At 43.3% G+C, this 20,901-nt stretch overlaps 1 protein-coding gene across 2 annotated transcripts in view; it reads left to right on the top strand.

Moving 5' to 3' along the window:
- Positions 1-20,901, top strand: part of NBAS (NBAS subunit of NRZ tethering complex) — a 670,356-nt gene that overhangs the window by 183,313 nt on the left and 466,142 nt on the right. For both annotated transcript variants that reach the window (XM_077291450.1, XM_077291451.1), the window contains exon 21: positions 1,160-1,296. In XM_077291450.1, coding sequence (XP_077147565.1) covers positions 1,160-1,296 — 137 coding nt within the window. The remainder of the gene's footprint in view (positions 1-1,159; positions 1,297-20,901) is intronic.

Below are 20,901 nucleotides of genomic sequence, written 5' to 3'. Positions count from 1 at the left end.
CTCTGAGCCGCAGTACATCTCAGAAGAATGTGCATCCGAGGACATGCAGTCAGCTGAAAACTGGGGCTGTCATTGGCGGACCCCCCGCCTGCACGGACCCGGTTGCAGTAACACCCTTTGCAACAGTGATCGTTAAGCCCCTAGTTGTTCACCTTTTTGGGTCCTTTTTTTTGCAACTGGGTTTGATTAAAAATTTTGCACCATTTGGCTTTTACAAGCTCCTTAATTCCCTGCACATTCCACTTTGATGTGGTCTGTGGTCATAAATCAGAAGGGAGCAGCTTCGAAAAAGGCAGATATAAGATCTCATCAACTCATCAGAACGAGCTCACTGATCAATTCTCAGTTAACTCATTCTGCAGCCAGCACAACAAGGAACTTATAGAAGGGAAAAAATATATGTTATGAAGCCCTGTTGCAGAAATGACTAAAAAGTCCCAAATTCATGCATTTAATGAGAAAAAAAAAATTACCACGCAAGAAATTGCTTAAATTACCCATTGATAGAGGTTTTCCAGTTCTGTGATGCCTAAACTCACATGGTGTGAGGACATTTGCAGGGCACTTAGGTCTTTCTTACTTTTAAGGCACACACCCTTATTCCAGGTCTTCTGATGGGGGCAAGTTGTAAGTTTCCCGACATAAGGTCCAGTCAGTTTTACACTGAGCAAGCCTCCATGATGTATTTTAATTGTTGTCACTGTGCGTTGCTCTTTTCACTCGTGTCTTTGTCTCATGGACTTTTCAGGTTGCGGCTCCTGACAGGGCTGTGGAGTCGGAGCCCATTTTGGTGGAGTCGGTGTCATGGAAATTTAGGCGTCAGAGTCTGAGGTTTGGCTTACCGACTCCACAGCCCTGGCTCCTGAGTGATCCGTGTAGGGGGGAACGGTTTGACTCTTCCTCAGGAGATTCTAGATCCAAACTAGACTGAGCTCCTCCCTAAGTTTCGTGAGGGAAGGTGTTGATCCCATACTCTCGCTCGCTGGGGCTTTCTGGGCCGGAGGGACGTGGAGTGGTTTATTGGGGCCCTTCTCTTTTGGCGGTAGACCACATCCTCATGCACTTGGGTGGAGAGCTCGATCTTTGGCTCAATGAAGAACATAAAAAAATTGACTTAGTACAAACCCCAGAAATCATTCTCAATTTCTTCCCATTGCAGGAAAGCAACGTCCAAGCTTTGGATCTTCTCTTTACCTTCCACGGATCGGATCTGCTCCCTCACCGCCTGGCCATTCTCTCTAACTTCCCTGAGACTACGCCTCCTCATAAATACGCCATCTTGCTCCCGGAGGCAAGGTAAGGGCGCCCTAACTGCGCCAAACATTGCACTTTTCCTTCTGTATTACTTCTGAGGAGAGGTGATGTACCGGTAATTATGCATTTGTTTTTGTCCTCGTCTATTCAGTCATTTTCTGTAATTTGCCGTTCCGGCTCTTGTGTATTCGGCCATTTTTGCTTTATATAAAGTGTGCAGTAATTGTCTTCAAACCATCCGTCATGTGAGAGAAAATGCGAGTAATTTTCAGCCTCTCAGGGAGCGTTTTGTGCATTTTAGATAATTAGCTCTCGTTGTGGAGAGGTTGTGTTATCCTCCCTCACGTGTAATGGTAATTCAGTGTCCACCATTCATTACAGAAGCCGAGACAGAAAGAGATGGAAATACAGCCATGGGCTCCTGGGTGTAAATGTCCTCTCACTTCACCCATGGGTGGTCTCCTGGTTCCCCAGTCCTGTAGAAGGGTAGAGCTCAATGGTGCAGATTTAATAACCCTGTCTAATATGTAGACCTTGTATTCCTATACTAGAGAGGATGAAGATGCTCTGAATTTATCACGTAGGCTCGTGCCGGACAATAAATGTGGTTTATCTTTAGAAAACTTTGTCTAATTGTGCTCCACATTTTGGTTGACTGACATAACTCCATTTTGTATTGTAAAATCTGCCCTTTCCATACAGTGCAGATGCTGGCAGTGTTACACAGCCTTCACCTGCCTCTGTCAGCAGTGATCGGGGCTAGCTCCGATCTCAGACGTTGAATTACTTAGATGCCGTAGTCAATTTCTAATCAGCGTTTAAAGGGGTTGATCAATTAAAACAGACTATCCCCTATCTGGGATATAAGTGGTAACTTGCTGATGGGTGAGCAGCCCCGTAGGGAATGAATGGAGTAGCTGATGAGCATACACATCGCCGCTCCATTCTAATGGGGGTAAAACTCCACCTTTATCATTGCGAGTCCAAACAGTCAGACCCCCCACCTATCAACAAATTATCACCTTTCTTGTGGATTGGTGATACATTTTTTTTTTTATCTGACAACCCTTTGAAAGCATCCCTCTTGGCACCTGGGGCCTACCAAAATCTCCCATTACCCCAACTTGATATTCCCATAAAGCCCAGCCTACGGAGATTGTTAATCTTGCTGGGGAAAGCCGAGCACTGTGCTGCTGGGGAAAGCCGAGCTCTGTGCTGCTGGGGAGAAGCCGAGCTCTGTGCTGCTGGGGAAAAGCCGAGCTCTGTGCTGCTGGGAAAAAGCCGAGCTCTGTGCTGCTGGGGAAAGCCGAGCTCTGTGCTGCTGGGGAAAAGCCGAGCTCTGTGCTGCTGGGGTAAGCCAAGCTGTGTGCTCCTGGGGTACAGCCGAGCTCTGTGCTGCTGGGGAAAAGCCGAGCTCTGTGCTGCTGGGGTAAGCCAAGCTGTGTGCTCCTGGGGTACAGCCGAGCTCTGTGCTGCTGGGGAAAAGCCGAGCTCTGTGCTGCTGGGGTAAGCCAAGCTGTGTGCTCCTGGGGTACAGCCGAGCTCTGTGCTGCTGGGGAAAAGCCGAGCTCTGTGCTGCTGGGGTAAGCCAAGCTGTGTGCTCCTGGGGTACAGCCGAGCTCTGTGCTGCTGGGGAAAAGCCGAGCTCTGTGCTGCTGGGGTAAGCCAAGCTGTGTGCTCCTGGGGTACAGCCGAGCTCTGTGCTGCTGGGGAAAAGCCGAGCTCTGTGCTGCTGGGGTAAGCCAAGCTGTGTGCTCCTGGGGTACAGCCGAGCTCTGTGCTGCTGGGGAAAAGCCGAGCTCTGTGCTGCTGGGGTAAGCCAAGCTGTGTGCTCCTGGGGTACAGCCAAGCTGTGTGCTCCTGGGGAAAAGCCGAGCTCTGTGCTGCTGGGGAAAAGCCGAGCTCTGTGCTGCTGGGGAAAAGCCGAGCTCTGTGCTGCTGGGGAAAATAAATAAAATAAAAAAAAGTATATATATTTTAATACTAATAAAAAAAAAAAACTAGAAGTAATGCGTTCGTAATTTTAATTCCTGGTTCTGCCTGTCGCTCTCCATGTCTGGCAGCATTGTCGTCACCTCTCACTCTGACCTTTTTCTTTATGTGTAATCCCACTTAATCTGCACTCTCTCCGTTCCTGCAAAATCCATTTTCTGCTTTGATTATATACTCCATGAGATATGATTCAGGCATTTTCTATTCTGAAGCAATATTGATGTTGGGATAATTACTAGGACTGATGTACAGAAGAAAGCTTTGTGCTGCCGGGGAGGTGATCTGTAATTTACCGTCGCTTAGTGAATAATCAGCATTTGGCTCTTCCTGCTCAATTAAAAGAAAATCCCTGAAATGAATCTGTAGAAAATGTATTATTTAAAAGATAATGATATATATTTCTTTTTTACTTAAATACATATATTTTAAGCTAAAAAGAAAAATACATTTTTGCATTGGGTTTCAGTACAAATGTGGCATCATTTGCCTTTTACAAGTTCCTTTGTTTCTCTGCTGATTGCTGGCTGCAGAAAGAGTTAACTAGGAGGAAGTCAGTGAGCTCCTTCTGAAGGAAGTTTCAGAGTCTGTAGCTTTCATTCTGACATAAATGAGCAGAGAGGAGCTCGGAAAAAGACAAGATTTACAAATTCCCAGTGTAAACGCTCGCTGATAGCTTCTCAGATACCTAATTCTACAGCCAGTAATAGGCAGCAAAACGCAGCAGCTATAAAAGGCAAACTGGGCAACTTTTTTAAAGAAGCTCAATTATTAGAAGAATTTATAGTCTAAATTACATCCATTTAAGTAAAAAAAACTAAACAAAACCCGTGTGTGTATGTTTGTGTATATCTTTTCAGTTAGCCATTAAAAGGTATCAACCACTGAGGACTCTCAATTCTAAATGTTTCTCTATGTACTGGCTAACACGGTACCAAGATATATATCTTTCCTGTACACACACACACACACACACACACACACACACACACACACCTCAAAAAAATAAAGGGAACACTTATACAACAGATTATAACTCCAAGTAAATCTAACTTCTGTGAAATCAAACTGTCCACTTAGGAGCAACACTGTTTGACAATCAATTTCACATGCTGTTGTGCAAATGAAATAGACAACAGATGGAAATTATTGGCAATTATCAAGACACCGTCAATAAAGGCGAGGTTCTGCAGGTGGGGACCACAGACCACATCTCAGTACCAATGCTTTCTGGCTGATGTTTTGGTCACTTTTGAATGTTGGTTGTGCTTTCACACTCGTGGTAGCATGAGACGGACTCTTCAACCCACACAAGTGGCTCAGGTAGTGTAGCTCATCCAGGATGGCACATCAATGCGAGCTGTGGCAAGAAGGTTTGCTCTGTCAGCGTAGTGTTTGGGGGCTGGAGGCGCTACCAGAAGACAGGCCAGTACACCAGGAGAATGTGGAGGGAGCCATAGGAGGGCAACCACCAAGCAGCAGGACCCCTACCTCAGCCTTTGTGCAAAGAGGAACAGGAGGAGCACTGCCAGAACCTTGCAAAATGACCTCCAGCAGGCCACAAATGTGCATGTGTCTGCACAAAGGGTTAGAAACCAACTCCATGAGGATGGTCTGAGTGCCCGATGTCCACAGATGGGGTTGTGCTCACAGCCCAACACTGTGCAGGATGCTTGGCATTTGCCACAGAACCAGGATTGGCAAATTCGCCACTGGTGCCCTGTGCTCTTCCCAGATAAAAGTAGGTTCACACTGAGCACATGTGACAGACGTGACAGAGTCTGGAGACGCCGTGGAGAGCGATCTGCTGCCTGCAACATCCTTCAGAATTACCGGTTTGGCAGTGGGTCAGTAATGGTATGGGGTGGCATTTCTTTGGAGGGCCGCACAGCCCTCCATGTGCTTGCCAGAGGTAGCCTGACTGCCATTAGGTACCGAGATGAGATCCTCAGACCCCTTGTGAGACCATATGCTGGTGCGGTCGGCCCTGGGTTCCTCCTACTGCCGGACAATGCCAGACCTCATGGGGCTGGAGTGTGTCAGCAGTTCCTACAAGATGAAGGCATTGAAGCTATGGCCTGGCCCGCCCATTCCCCAGACCTGAATCCGATTGAACACATCTGGGACATCATGTCTCGCACCATCCACCAACGTCACATTGCCCCACAGACTGTCCAGGAGTTGGCGGATGCTTTAGTCCATGTCTGGGAGGTGATCCCTCAGGAGACCATCCACCGCCTCATCAGGAGCATGCCCAGGCGTTGTAGGGAGGTCATACAGGCACGTGGAGGCCACACAATACTGAGCATCATTTTCTTGAGGCATTTCCACTGAAGTTGGATCAGCCTGTAACTTCATTTTCCCGCTTTGATTTTGAGCATCATTCAAACTCCAGACCTCCGTGGGATATTAGTTGTGATTTACGTTGATCATTTTTAAGTTTTATTGTTCGCAACACATTCCACTATGTAATGAATAAAGATTGGGATGTTGGATTTTAGTGTTTCCTTTATTTTTTGAGCGCTGTGTGTGTGTGTGTATGTATGTATATATATTATATTTTTTTTTTGAGAGGGGGTGACTTTCAGCTTTCTTTTTAGATGTCTATGTATTCAATTTCCATTTTCTGCTTGCAAAATATACTTCAAGGAAAAAATGTTTTGGTCTCGCATGTTTTGCTGATCGGGTTGTCTATCGACAGACCCTTTTCATTGAAAATCTATTTGTTTTGCTGAATGCTATTTTCATATGTAGTTTTTATCTAATATCTTTTGACAAGAATAAAAAAGTTTGAAAATGAGATTACAATTATTTGTTTATTTTAGGTTGTAAATGGAGTGGGTGGTTAAAGGGGTTGTTGAGGCTTGGGGTCCATGTCTGCACTCACTCTGTGACTTCAGACCTGAGAATCCTCACAGTGTGCAGCGTGCGCCCCATCAGGATTCGCCAGGAGCTGTTGTGTGATCCCTCACTGTACGGATCAGTGACTTTATGTATCCTGAAAAGTTGTGAAACGTCGCTGATCATGTGACGTTTCCTCCAGGGTTTTCCGGTCCTACTGAATTAAATGTCACATGTCTTATTAGGAAGACATTAGAGCAGACATAAGTCAGGAGAGAGAAGCGGAAGTCATGGGACTTGCAGGTTTGAGCTCTAAGTGCATCACATGTGCTGTCAGTAGTTCTGTACTTGTTACATGTGTGGCAATTAAAAACATAATTCATGGCTATGTTAAAAGATAAAAACCCTCAAAAATTGATTTTTGGGATCATGAAGAGGATTTGTTCTACAAAAACTCAGTGTTAAAAGTTAGTATATGTTCACACCTACACAATAACGGAGCATAATCTCTCCATATCCTCCTCAAGTACTCAAAACTTAGTTCTGGTGGTGTTTTTGTGTACTGATGGTGGTTCTGGTGATGTATTCATGTAAATACCCCTTTAAATTTTTTGTGGCACTTAGAATTGATTCGTATGGCATTCTGACCCTTCGACCAGAGGTGCACCCCCAAGATGAATAAATAGAAAATGGACTTTCCTATTTCCATGGATGAGGTGACCTTTCCTAATTTTGAATGTAGTGACTCTAACCCAAAAATTGATCAATATCCATTACTGTTTAAACACGTCACATTTCATTAGTGGTTCATCAGGATCTTCAGAGCTTGACTATGTTCTCCCCTTCATGTAAAGCAGAGCTGAGCTGTGCTGCAACATGGCTGATGGCTTAAAGGGAATCTGCCACCAGGTTTTTGCTATCCAAACTGACCCTGATTCTAGTGATGTCTCTTACTGGGCAGATTGCTGTCGTATTGATAAAATCACAGTTTTATCTGCAGCAAATTATTATTATACATTTTTATAGCGCCATTTAATCCATGGCTCTTTACATGTGAAAAAGGGGGCAAATATAGACAAATACACTAAACATGAGCAAAAAGCAAGGCACACAGGTACATAAGGAGAGAGGACCCTGCCCGCGAGGGCTCACAGTCTGCAGGGGATGGGTGAGGATCTAGCAGTCCTCTGTATAACCCCATCCACACCACTGATTGACAGCTTTCTGATTATGCAGATAGTACACAGAAATTGACCAATCAGTGGTGGGGGAGGTCATATACGAACTCATGAATATGGCGGACTAGTGATGAAAATATGGCAAATTCAGATTCGATGAACAAATTCGCTCAACTGTAGTGATGAGCTAATGTACTGTAATGTATGTGAAAAGATGTTATCTGAGCATGCTCTGGATCTAACCGAGAGACATCGGCCTGCTTGAATAATATGTTTGAGTCCCCACGCCGGCTTGTCTCACTGCTGTTTGACAGCCGCAACACATGCAGGGGTTACCTAACAAACAGGCGATCCATGCCGGCGCGGGGACTCGCACATATTTTTCGAGCACGCCTAAGTCACTCTGTTAGCACCTGAGCATGCTCAGATAACACCTCATCCCAGCACGTTTGCTCATCACTAGAGAGCACATAAAACAGGCTGAAGATGAGAAGGAAAGCCGATGAAGAGGAAATGAGTGCAGTGCTGGACTCTCTAGATACACACAGACCTCACATCCAGCCTATATTACCGGGAGAGTTACTCCCACAAGAGGAAAATGTGAAACTTGCTTTTGGCTGCAAACTATTTAAGCATCTGAAGGAATGAAGATTGTAAATTGAAACATATTGCATCTTTATTAACTAAAATTAACTACTAACATCTCTAAATAAAATCATTTTTTTTTACATTATCAAATTGTCCATAACCTTTAAAAGCCAGGAACTAATAATATATTTTCAGTTCTGATGCGGATAAGTTGTGGTCTATGTGCTGGGAGTATATCGGTATGCACCACACCATTCTGCTTTCATGTGATTGACCCTTTCCACGCTAGTATAGATTATCTTCACCTGCGGCCAGTGACAGCTGCCGAATTGTATTCAGGCACGACGTAGCTAACGCAGCACTTTAGCTCGACAGCATCTCTCCTGGGTGAAGCCAAGTGAGGTCGACCATAGCACGACCATAGCAGAGTGTGCACAGAGCCCGGGTATTTCCGCAGTGGTTGGTCTCGCTCCTCGGGCTCATATTATGTGCTAACAAGTATTTAGTTGCATATATACCTGTACTTCACTATTTATCATGTTCGTTATCTGGTATCTTATTTTTTCTTGCTTACAAAAAAACAGGCTTTTATAACCGACGTACCGTTTTTTGGTCCAATTATTACTATCCGTATGTTTTTTTTTCTTCTTTGTTTTACAGAGACCTATCAATTTGATTAGTTGATCAAAAATCCATGTCTCCATTATTTTTTATTAAGCACTTTCAGACCTCAATAAAAAAAATAAAGCGGATTTGTGCACAGCCCTATGGACTCTAATGTGTGCACGATTCACGGACGTCTTAATGAGGTCCTATAATCCAAATTCAGGGTGAGATACCCCTATATTGTAAATGGCAGTCCATTGGCGACCGCTGATTTTGGTCCGAGGACCCTATTTCACAACCCCCATAACTCATCTTCTTGGGAGGGGTAGCCAGTACAAAGGGAGGTATTTGGGCTGAATTCAGATTTTAGTTAAAATTCTTCTCCCTTAATGACAAAAATGAATCCATTGGCCCGAGCGTCCGTCATCGCTGCTTCTCAGAATAATTTCGCTGATTTCCAGTTGGCGCGATGAGCAGCGGAGGACATTATCTCGCCGCTTCTCCACCACCTGATCACAGCACGTTTTCATATTCCAGCTCTGTTATCTCGGAAGCAAATTGTTCACCTGTCGAACCCTCGCATCTTTGTTGTTGGGTGTTGTAGAAAAAACCTCAGTAATTGATTCCTGCTAGCTAATACCTGCAGTTATTGGTAAAATTCCTTTTAAAGTGGCGTCCATGGGGGAGCGGGTTCACTCGGGGGGTGTTGAATTTGGTTACACGAACAAAAATAAAAAGAGTAAATATAGAAAATAAGTTCATCATTCATAAGCAAGTCTATAATTTGTCATATTAGGCGAATATCAGGGCTTCCCTGCCTTCCTGCAGCATGCACTTTCTTTTCTTGCTTGCTGGTTTATTGCAGATATTTAGGTGACTCTTCAGTCTTAAGAAAAATTTAGTTTTATATTTTTTAAAAAATAGAACAGTAAAAAGGATATGGAAGTAGGAAGCTATAACAGTTTTTTCTTTTAAAGAGTTTTGGAGTAACTTTATTTTTATTTAACATGGTGAACTACAGAATTTAAAGTAATCTCACTTCCCGCATTGGCTTTAAAGGGGTTGTCCGGCTTGGGGTACAAGTCTGCAGTCACTCTCTGTGACTGCAGACTTGTGAATCCTCACTGTGTGGAGTGTGCGCATTGTGAGGAATATCCGGTGGCATACCTGTAAGCATGTGATTTGCATACATTCAGTCACATCCCGACTAGACATGCCCGGCCTCACTCAATGCTAGTGAGGACAGACACGGTCAGAATGTGGCTGTAAGTTTGCAAATCACATACTTCTGTTCATAGGACTGCCCGCTCCCGATATCGGCATTGGAGAATCCTCACAGCGCACACTCTGAAGACTCACAGGTCTGCAGTCACTCCATATGACTGCAGACTTGCAGCCTAAGGCCTGATAAACTCGCCTCCCGCATTTGCGCCATTACACTGCATTACATTTTGCATATGTCATTTATGATTCTCTCTTTCTGCTCATGGTCGCAGACTCTGGTGGTCGATTGACCTCCGAAGACCCCAGTGATGGAACTCTCGTTAATTGGAGTTCAAAAGGTTCAGCCAAGTCGTTTGTTCATTGCGCCGTCAGAAGAGCATGTTCCACGCTCACTGTATAAAATTCCCCCTTGTCGTGAAGTGAAAGACATAGTGCAAGGGATAATATTCCTGCTGTCACCTCCGCCGATACCGGCATTAGAATGTATCTCCACTGTGGGCGCCCCGCGCTCTGTTACTGTAGCAACCAGATGTGTCTTTATTAAGTGCGGATCGTTAAAGGCGATGGCGGTGGCAATATACTCGGCAAATCTGCATGACAATTGAGAATTAATTGTCTCTCAGAATAGTAATGATCGCAGTCACTTCTGTTATTGCAGTCTGCACCGCTTGCAAAGTAGAAATGAGCAGGAAAACAAAAGTCTCTTTCTTTAGCATTGCATCGTTTCCAGGCTCACAGGAATACGACGGCAGAACTGGGACCTGTTGGGGAATCTCCTCCATCGCTTCATTCATTGTCGGTTTTGTAATAAGTATGAAAGGAACGAGCAATGCTTTATAAATCGCTACAAGTGCCTGCTGGGACCGAAAAAGTCAGGTCCGTGTCCGTGGGTCCCAAGTCAATATCTTGTCATTGTTCCTCCGATGCCTCAGTGTTTGCTTTGCAGACAGTACTGGATATGGGTAATATGGAGGATGGTCCCACCTGTACTGAAGACTTAAAAGCGAAACTATGTTTTCAACTTTCTTTAAATAAATCAAAAGTGTGGATGAACATAAGAAATTCTGTGATAAGATATATCATTGAATTTTGCTTTTTTTCTTCACTTGTGAGCCACGTCTTCCTCCACTCCCTGCAATTGTGTCTGCTGGATCCGTTTTTTTCTCATAGACTTGTATTAGCGACGGGTTGTGATGGATGGCCACACGTTTCATCCGTCGTGCACTGGATCCGTCGTAAAATTGCTGTCCGTCAGGCGGAGACAACGCTCAGAGGAACGTTTTTTTCTATACGTCGGAAAATCACTCAGCGACGGATCCTGCGCTGTCCATTGTTGGCTATAATGATAGCCTATTGACGCAGGATCCGCGCTGACTGTGAAAAGCAGGAATCCAGCGACTGGTTCCGTCTTTTGAAACTGAGCATGCGTGGAAGAATTTCCCGTCGGGGGAGATTCTCTCTCACTCTTTTTACTATTGATGCTGCCTATGCAGCATCAATAGTAAAAAGATATAATATTAAAAATAATACAAAAAATAAAAAATCGTTATATTCTTACCTTCCGGCAGCCCCCACCGCCTTCTTGATGTTCGCGATGCTGGCGTCCACTCCGGTTCCCAGTGATGCATAGCAAAATGACCCGATGATGTAGCGGTCTCGCGATACCACTACGTCATCACAGGTCATTGTCTCGCTATGCATCACTGGGAACGGAGCATAGCAAGCATCGGGAAGGCTGTAGGGGCAGCACGGGACGCCGTAAGGTAAAAATATCACGATTTTTTATTTTTTTTAATTATATTTATCATGGGTTGTGTTGTGTATGCGTTTTCACAGCGAAAAACCACGGCAAAGATGCATACACAACATGTGCAGATAGCCTTCTTGGATGCACTGAAACCGTCAAAAAAATGGCCCCAGTGCATCCGTTTTTTACAGTCAGCACAGGATCTGTCTTTTTAACATTTTGACCGATTGTGACTGATTGTAAAAAACGGAAGTGTGAAATAGGCCTTACATCTCTTCTTATTCTTTATGGAGAGCGAGAGGAGTAGCAGAGTGAGAAAACAAGTAGAGGCAGAAAAGTTCTTTACTGCAAGCCCAGGGCTGGATTTCCATCCACCCAGCTCAGTACTCCTGAATATTGTCCTCCATACGGCTGCTGTTACTGTGTGCGCTAACTAAGTAATGAAGAGCAGTAATTACTATGTGTATGGGAGACACCACAGCAGCTAGTCTCCTCTCACTTCTCCCACTTCAGTCAAGTGCTAATTAAAGTGGTTCTCCTAGAATGTAATTTTAAGGCCCCGATTACTTAATTCAAGCAGCAGCCCATCCTAATCTTGTCTCTGGACTGGCTGCGCTCTAAAGAAACACAACCCCCGAGACCTGTGTCTCAACTGACAGAAAAGCTGTATCATAAGCATGCATTCCTCAGTAAGCCGAGAAGAAAGATTTTGATATTAGAAGAAATAAATCATAATCTAACAATGAACAGAGCATGCTAGGGTAGATTATTTATTGAACACCTCTCGTTTGTCTGTCCGTCTGCGTGCGCGCACGAACTAAGCCATGAAGAATCAGTCACTCTGAATGCTGTGTTTGGGAGACACAACAGCAGCTAGTCTTTTCGTTCCTCCCAGCTTAGTCAAGTGCAAATTAAGCGTTTTCTCCAAGAAGGTAATAAAATGGGCCCCCATCACATAATTCACACAGTATCTTGTCATAATTGTGTGTAAAGATGGGCTGCAGTCTGAATAGACACAAACCCCAACACCTGCGTCTCAACTGACAGAGGAGCTAGATCGTAAGCGCATGTACCGAGCCGATTAGAAGGGCTGTGAAATTAGAAGGAAAAAATCCCAATTATAAATGACTAGATTGTGGCCCGATTCTAACGCATCGGGTATTCTAGAATATGCATGTCCCCGTAGTATATGGACAATGATGATTCCAGAATTTGCGGCAGACTGTGCCCGTCGCTGATTGGTCGAGGCAACCTTTATGACATCATCGTCGCCATGGCAACCATTATGACATCTACGTCGATACTGTGCCCGTCGCCTGGCGGCCTCGACCAATCAGAGACGCGGGATTTCCAAGACAGACAGACAGACAGACAGACAGACAGACGGAAAAACCCTTAGACAATTATATATATAGATAGCACTTTGTGATCTGCTTATTGCCAAAGGACATTTCTAAGCAGTAGGTATTGTCCCTCTCAATAATTCATATTAGGGTATATGTACATCATATGGGAGTCCCTTGCTCGGAACCCTTTTTTTCAACATTATGGTGAGTTTTTGGAGATTCAACCTTCTAACTGTTCGCACGTTGTCATGTCCAGTTATTTGAAACGTTGGAATATAATGATTTTTTTTTTTACTGCATATTTGGATATTTTTTAGATTCATGAGAAACTTTCACATTGAGTAGATTTCTGACCTCTTGAGATGTCCAGGATGAAAGGGGAAGCAAAATGATATATAGTTTTGCAGGAAAAGATTCAATACTAGATGGAATTTATTCACTCGGTTTCCCTGCTCACTTGGAAGGACGGTCTCTGTGATTTACAACCTTACTGGACTCATGAGCTCATAAATTCCAAGATGTCGTGATTCTTTTTCACAAAACTATATATTACATTTGTTGGCCAAATCAGAGATTTCTGTACCTGGAGATTTAAGGCAACATTGCAAACAAAAGGTCATTTATAGCTGTCGTTGGCATAATTCTGTGTTGTCCCTCAAGTCAGACCCCCGGTGATCATAAGAGTTGGTTATATATGTATTTAGTGGGAAAGGGTTTATTTTCGTCACCAAGTGTATCACCGCATCATGTTCCCAGCCTCATCATTCTGGTTGGGTACAGTGTGGCTGTCATGGTGCTCAATGGCTGCCACTTTACAGGTCACGTCATCTGTGCTCCACATTCAGCTTCCTACTGTGCCCTCTGCTTGTTCTTCTCTCACATGGACGTGCTGACTCCTGACTTCTAAAAGGACCGATGTTTGCCAAATCACCCTGTCTTGAGCCGATATATAGAAATTACAGGTTTCTTAAATGCTCTCCCTTTCCCCCCTATCTCCATTGCCTAAATTTTGGGCAATAAGCTCCATTTTGTTCCTTTATGTGTTTGTTCTGGTTTCTCTTGGTATGGACTGGTCTTGCTTGTTGGCCATTTCTACCTGTCTGCCTCCAGATCTTGCCTATTGCCTTTCTACCATTGTGACCAAACTGTCTCCTCCAGTCACCACCTGTCTGCCTCAGTTCTGGGAATTGGTGACATCCGTTCTTCTGCTGCCCAACCATTACTTATTGGGAGTACTGACCCGGAGAATTACTACAAGATTCAACGTGTTTAAGGTTTAAAGAACTTTCAGTTTTTCAGACGATCGCTCCCCGGATTAGCCTATGGGATATTCCTTAGCAATCCTCTGGTTCTACATCACTGCAGGTAGACCTTATGACTAGTGATAAGCGGATCCATCTGCAGGGGATCGAGTTCAAGCTGAATTTCTTGAAATTTACAGTTCCATGCAAATTCAAACAGTTTGATTCAATTTCTGAAGAAACTGATGATCACCTCACTGGCCACCCCACTGCCCATCTGGTCCTCATGGCCTTCTCCTTCTGCTGTCTCACAAGTCATCTGCTTGTTCTTCACTAAAGGATGGAACTTCTGTCCGTGACAAGGCCTCGCCGGTCACAGCACGCCGCAAGGCCACAATGTTGCGATGCGCAGTAACCCCCGAGGCATAGTCATGGCCAGAAAGCCTGACATATAGAGAAGAATGGGCAGATGAAGCACTTGATGGCTGAAAGAGGAAGCCTTGAAGACCGGACATGTCCAGTGGGGCATTCGAAGAGGTGAGAAAAGGTTTTTTGTTGTTTTTTTTTTGTACCATTTGTCGGCCTTCTGTGCCACAGCCTTTAGTGAAGATTCTCGATGGCTGAAAGAAGAGGCCAAAGAGACTGGAATGAGGGGCATCAATCTGCTGGTCAGCTGGTGAGGTGTTTTCTTTGGTCTTGATGATCCCGGAGCATAATAAGGAACATTCAATTCACTGCAAGTCATAGTTCTCTGGGAAAATCGCACTAACTGGTGAATTCAAACGATCATCACTACCCGTGACAGAATACTTTGAGACTTCAGCTATTGAAGCCTGCAGAATTATGAATGCAGCGCTGGCTTACCATTACAGGCTGTAGCAGTAAGAATTTTAATAATGCAGTATAATGTACTGCAACTTGTAAAGGTAGCAAAGTTTGCATGCAGACAACTTTATAAATTTCACAGAGATTTATTTTCTGTCGATGTCCGCAAAAAATGTGACAAACAAATGTCGATATGTGTCACAAATTTGTGCCGACTTGCAGAACATATCCTTGTTTTTCTTAAATGTTATTTAAACATACAGTTCTTGTTTTATACTTGTGCTCGGCTTTATTCTTTTCACCTCCCTCCCCTCTCTATAAAGACATTTTTTTTTCCAGATATTTTACACTAATTTTTTTATTTATTTTCTTTTACGTCTAGGAGAGATTTATTATACGCTTTTTCCGCCTGTATTATTTTGCTAATTACAGCAGACTAATTAAAAGTTATTCTGACCTCTCGGTGCTACTAACCCGCAGAAAATAAAAGCTGGCTAATGTTATCGGGCTAGAAGATGTTATTTAAGGGAATTGGAGTTTTCGAGGAAATTAATTACAAGATGGAGATGTTGTTGTGGAATGGGTCATTAAGGGTAGTAATAGTAGAAAGCTGCCGTCCGTTCTGTCTGCAGCCTTCCCGGTGTAAGAATATATGATGAACAGGGCTAAATGTTGCATTTCTTAATAAACGGAGTCCATTTTCAATGACAGATGTTCTACGCAACTATTTATAGCAAGCTAGTTCTTGAATATTAATTTTGGTGGATTTTTTAAGCCCCTCCCCTGCTTAATGTACAAATTAGCAATTTTTAAAGGGGATTTTCTCATCACAAATGAGTGAAAGCAAGCAACTTTGCAATTGACTTGATTTTAAAAAATAATTTCTAGAAGGGATTCTTTATTTATTTGCTGCTGGTTGCTTAGATTATCGCTGCCTCAATGTATTAGAGGTGGCTAATTTCATAGGCAGCGCTTACAAGTGCTTTGTTATAAAGCCTGTGCTCCGAAGCTTACCAGATCGCAGGATACAACCAACTTCTAGTTCAGCTGCTAAGGCAAAGCTGTTGCTGCTTCCAGTATTGGAATACGGAACAATAATTCCGCCGGTCTGAACTGTCAATCAGTCAAGAGCGCACCGCTACTCAGCAAAAAGCTGGGGAGCGGTGCACTCCTTAAAATTGAAGATGAGAAAAGCCTTTATTGGCAAATTTTGAAAAACCTTTTGGAATTTATGGGCAAAGTGCCTTATCACCTACTACGGGGCATTTTTTTTTTCTTGTTACTACGGTTGGTAGATTCCCCTTCTTCCCACAACTGCATACAAGACTTCTCCCGTGCTTCCCCCATACTCTGGAACTCTCTACCCCAACACATCAGACTCTCGCCTACCATGGAAACCTTCAAAAAGAACCTGAAGACTCACCTCTTCGGACAAGCCTACAGCCTGCAGTGATCCTCAACCTACTGAACCGCCGCACAACCAGCTCTACCCTCTCCTACTGTATCCTCACTCATCCCCTGTAGACTGTGAGCCCTCGTGGGCAGGGTGTTCTCTCCTCCTGTACTTGTGTGCCTTGTTTTACTCATGTTTATTGTACTTCTCTATATTTGCCCCGTTCACATGCACCATAAAATAAATGGCACTATAAAAATGTATAATAATAAAATAGATGTTGAAGGGGAGTTTCAGGCCTGGTTCTTCAAAGCTTTCACTCCAGAAATCTGCAGTTTTCACACTAGTTTCTCCCAGATCTGCCAAATTGGGAGTCAGGGGCGTGACACTACAGCTCATCTAATTGATGACGAGCTGTGGCATTCCGTACACCAGAAATCTCACTCCGCTCACATGGAGGAGCACACCACTATACACCCCCAATATAAAAGTTACTGTGCTCTCACCCCCCTACTCATCTTTTTTTTCTGCTCCATGAGAACAGTGAAAAGAAGAGATTCACCAGAACGGAGTGGGAGCTCTGACCGATTTTGACATTTTGCTAGATAAAGAACTCACAGATGCTGCAACAGAAAATGGTTGCACATTTTTATTGAAGACTATTCAAAAAGTTGCTTAAATTTGCATTTCGGGGGGAAAAAAGTTAATATTTAAAAAGAAAAAAAAAAAAAAAAGTGTGTCTAGACTTTGAGGGGAATCTGTCACTTGATACACAAGTTTGCCTTGAGCAAATTTTGCCACTGCCTATATATTGGGGTTCCTAAATCTCTATTAGTGGGTTTATGTGCAAAGGTTTGATTCTCGCTAACATTACATCCCTTACTGTAGATGCTACTGATTCACTGAAATCCACCTTTTTTGTTAGCTTTCACTTTTTTTTCCCCAAAGCAAATGCACTTTTTAATTTTTTTTTTTTTTTGTATTCTGTTCGGAGGTAATAATCAATCTCTGTGCCTCCAGAATGGCTGAAATCTCCGCTCTTGTATAAACTCAGACTACTTTTCCCTCAAGTTGTTTCTTGCTAGCTTTTAATCCTGAAATGAGATTAGAAACGCGTTTCTCCTTGTCTGGTAAATCAGAATAAGATAGGCTTCATTATCTGGCAGGCTCCAGGAGGACTTTGATGTTTCATCATGAAAGGCTGATTTGCGTGAGATCTATCGCCCTGGTTGCATTGTGGGTCACTTTGTAATATCCCTTTCATTAGGTCCTTTGTTCGGTAGGGGCGTTCTCTGACAAAACATATGCACTCGCTATTTAGTGACTGCACATAGCCATCGGATGTCATTAGTCGGAATCGGCAGCCCTGTGATCACCATCTCATTACCATAAATAATACGGAGAATAGTTAGAAGAAAAAAATAAGACTTTGGAAATATTCAGTGTAAACAGAGGCAAGTGAGCCGATACAGTGGAAGCGGGCGCAAAACGGCTCAGCAGTCACTAGTCAAGTACAATAGCCGGAGGAGGATTCCTGTGGATTTTAGTTAATGGGATTTTGTTCTGTTGTCACCTGTAGGTTGATTAAAGAGGTTTTGTAGGACTTTGATATTGATAGACTGTCCTTTAGGATAAGCTGTCATTATTACATCGGTGGTGGTCCCATTCTTAGAACTTCCCCACCGATCTGGCTAAATGAAGGCACTGCGGCATCCCAAGAAAGTGTCGCTCCACCTTTATTGTGTATCCGGCACAGATCCACGCATTTCGTAACGGCTATGTCTGGTATTGCATCTCAGTCCGAAAGTACCGGTAATTGGGACCAGGCTTCAGTACCAGGCATAGCCACAACCAAATGTGACCCTGATTATTGGAAATCTGTCAGTAAGGTCACCCCCAATCCTTTCGAAACGGGCATTGTTCGTTTAAGTTCAGCAATTGCTTTTTTGACCATTACTAATACATTCTTCCTCATTGAAATTGCACCAAGTAGGAAAATTAAAGAATTATGGACATCACAGGATGGATAGACATGTTAGGCCCCTTTGACACATCAGTTTTTTGCCGCCAGTCACAATCCGTTGGCTTGATGGATCCGTCGCAGATTGTGAAAAACTGATGCAACGGATCTGTTTTTTCAACGGAGCCCACTAGAAGATCCGGCGAAAAAACGGATCTGTCGCATCAGTTTTTAATCCGTTTCTTCCGTTTTTCTTAATCTGTTTTACGACGGATCCGTTTTTTAAAAAACGCCCAAAGGGAGGCTCCCAAACATGATTGGCTACGGAGAACCTATATATACAGTGTTTCTACACCCCATCTTTGACAAGTTGTAGAGGAGCAAGTGGCAAAAATGGAAGGTGTGATTGCGAACATTGTGAAGATCTATGTGGATTTTACTTTTTGAGGCGAATCATTTGGAAGCGATCATGTTAGGGCATGTTAGGTTAGGCTATGGGTTGAACTAGATGGACTTAAAGTCTTCTTCAACCTTAACTATATTCTTAAAAAGGAGTGAGAAAGACAGCTCATCATGTGTCTGCGCCGGCGTCCTTTTTGGATCCACCCACGTGGGGTGTATTCTATGTTATTTATGGAGTTGAGAGGAAAGAGGAGGTTTTTTTTTTTAACTATGTTCGGATGAAAGCGGAAAACTTTGATATTTTGGGTGCACGTGTTGGAGACCTCATCTGTAGAAATGACAAATTTGCAGAGTACTTTATTTCACCTCAAGGAAGAGTAGAATGGCAGGATGAGATGGTTTGATATCTTTGTCTTTTGATATAATGTATGTTGGAGTACCAAACTTATTGCAGTTTTCATATTTGTGATCACATCATGAATTTTTTGGATCCTAAATAAATCAGAGCATGCTCAGTTAAAAGAAAATGGAAACTTTCGCCGGATTCAGTCATTTGATAGATCTGGCGCCCATAGGCTTCCATTCGAGCAAACGACGGACGGTGACGGATCTGTTGCTGTCTGATTTTTCGACATACACAAAAAAAACGTTACTTTGTCCGTTGTCTCCGGCCGCCGGACAAACTATTTTCGACGGATCCGGCGAATGACTGATGAAACGCGAGGCCATACATCGCTAATACAAGTCGATGAGAAAAAAACTAATCCGGCGGCATCAGTTGCTGGATCCGTTTTTTTCGAAATTCGACAGTTTGCAAAAGACTGATGCCAAAAAACTGATGTGTGAAAGGGGCCTTACTGATCTGCAAATAGCTAAAGAATGGGAACAAAAGTTTCCAAGCATCTCAATTTATTCAGTATCGGGTATGTGTGCCACATGCTGAAATCCTCACACTTACAGCCTTGGCTGGTATCAATAAGGTTATTATTTGTTGTCTGAGGAATGTTCTGTGGCGCTGAATTCACTTAGGCAAATCATCAAGATCAGTTGCTGGCAGCTCCTTTATGCAGTTGCCGACCAATGTCATAGAATCATAGAATTGTAGAGTTGGAAGGGACCTCCTGGGTCATCTGGTTCAACCCCCTGCTCAAAACAGGATTGTCCAGCCTTTGTTTGAAGACTTCCATGGAATAAGAACTCACCACCTCTCGTGGACGCCTGTTCCACTCATTGATCACCCTCACTGTCAAAAAGTTTTATCTAATCTGTGTCTCCTCCCATTCAGTTTCATCTCATTGTTTCTAGTCTTTCTTTGTGCAAATGAGAATAAAGATGATCCTTCTACAATGTGACTTCCCTTGAAATATTTGTAGACAGCTATTAAGTCTCCTCTCAGACTTCTTTTTTGCAAGCTAAACATTCCCAAATCCTGTAACCGTTCCTCATAGGACATGGTTTGCCGACCAGTCACCATTCTGGTCGCTTTTCTCTGAACTTGCTCCAGTTTGTTGATGTCTTTTTTTAAAATGTGGTGCCCAAAACTGGACACAGTATTCCAGATGAGGTCTGACCAAAGAGGAGTAGAGGGCAATAATGACTTTGCATGATCTAGACTGTATGCTTCTGTTAATACATCCAAGAATTGCATTTGCCTTTTTTGCTGCTGCATTACACTGTTGACTCATGTTCAGTCTGTGATCTATTAGTATACCCAAGTCTTTTTCACCTGTGCTGTTGCTTAGCCCTATTCCTCCCATTCTGTATATGCTTTTTTCATTTTTATTGCCCAGATGTAGTACTTTGCATTTTTCCTTGTTAAAAACCATTCTGTTAGTTGCTGCACACTGCTCCAGTTTATTTATATCTTTTTGAATCCTCTCTCTCTTCTCTAGTATTAGCTATCCCTCCTAGCTTTGGGTCATCAGCAAATTTAATCAGTGTACCCTCAATTCCTTCATCTAAATCATTGATAAAGATGTTGAACAGTACAGGGCCCAGGACAGAGCCCTGTGGTACCCTACTTGAGACATTCTTCTAACTGGATGTGCAGCCATTTACGACCATTCTTTGGGGTCCGATCACTAAGCCAGTTATGAATACACCTAACAGTTGCCTTGTCCATTCCATACTTAGTCATTTTTTCAATAAGGATGGTGTGAGATACTTTGTCAAATGCTATGCTGAAGTCAAGATATACTATATCTACAGCATTTCCCTGATCCACCCAGTCAGTGATTTTGTCATAGAAGGAAATTAAGTTAGACTGACATGACTTTAGTTATAAACACATGCTGACTCTGTCGTCCC

The sequence above is a fragment of the Ranitomeya variabilis genome, chromosome 2 (assembly GCF_051348905.1).
Source record: "Ranitomeya variabilis isolate aRanVar5 chromosome 2, aRanVar5.hap1, whole genome shotgun sequence".
NCBI classification, from domain to species: Eukaryota; Metazoa; Chordata; class Amphibia; order Anura; family Dendrobatidae; genus Ranitomeya; species Ranitomeya variabilis.
This window is presented reverse-complemented; position numbering and strand designations above follow the sequence as displayed.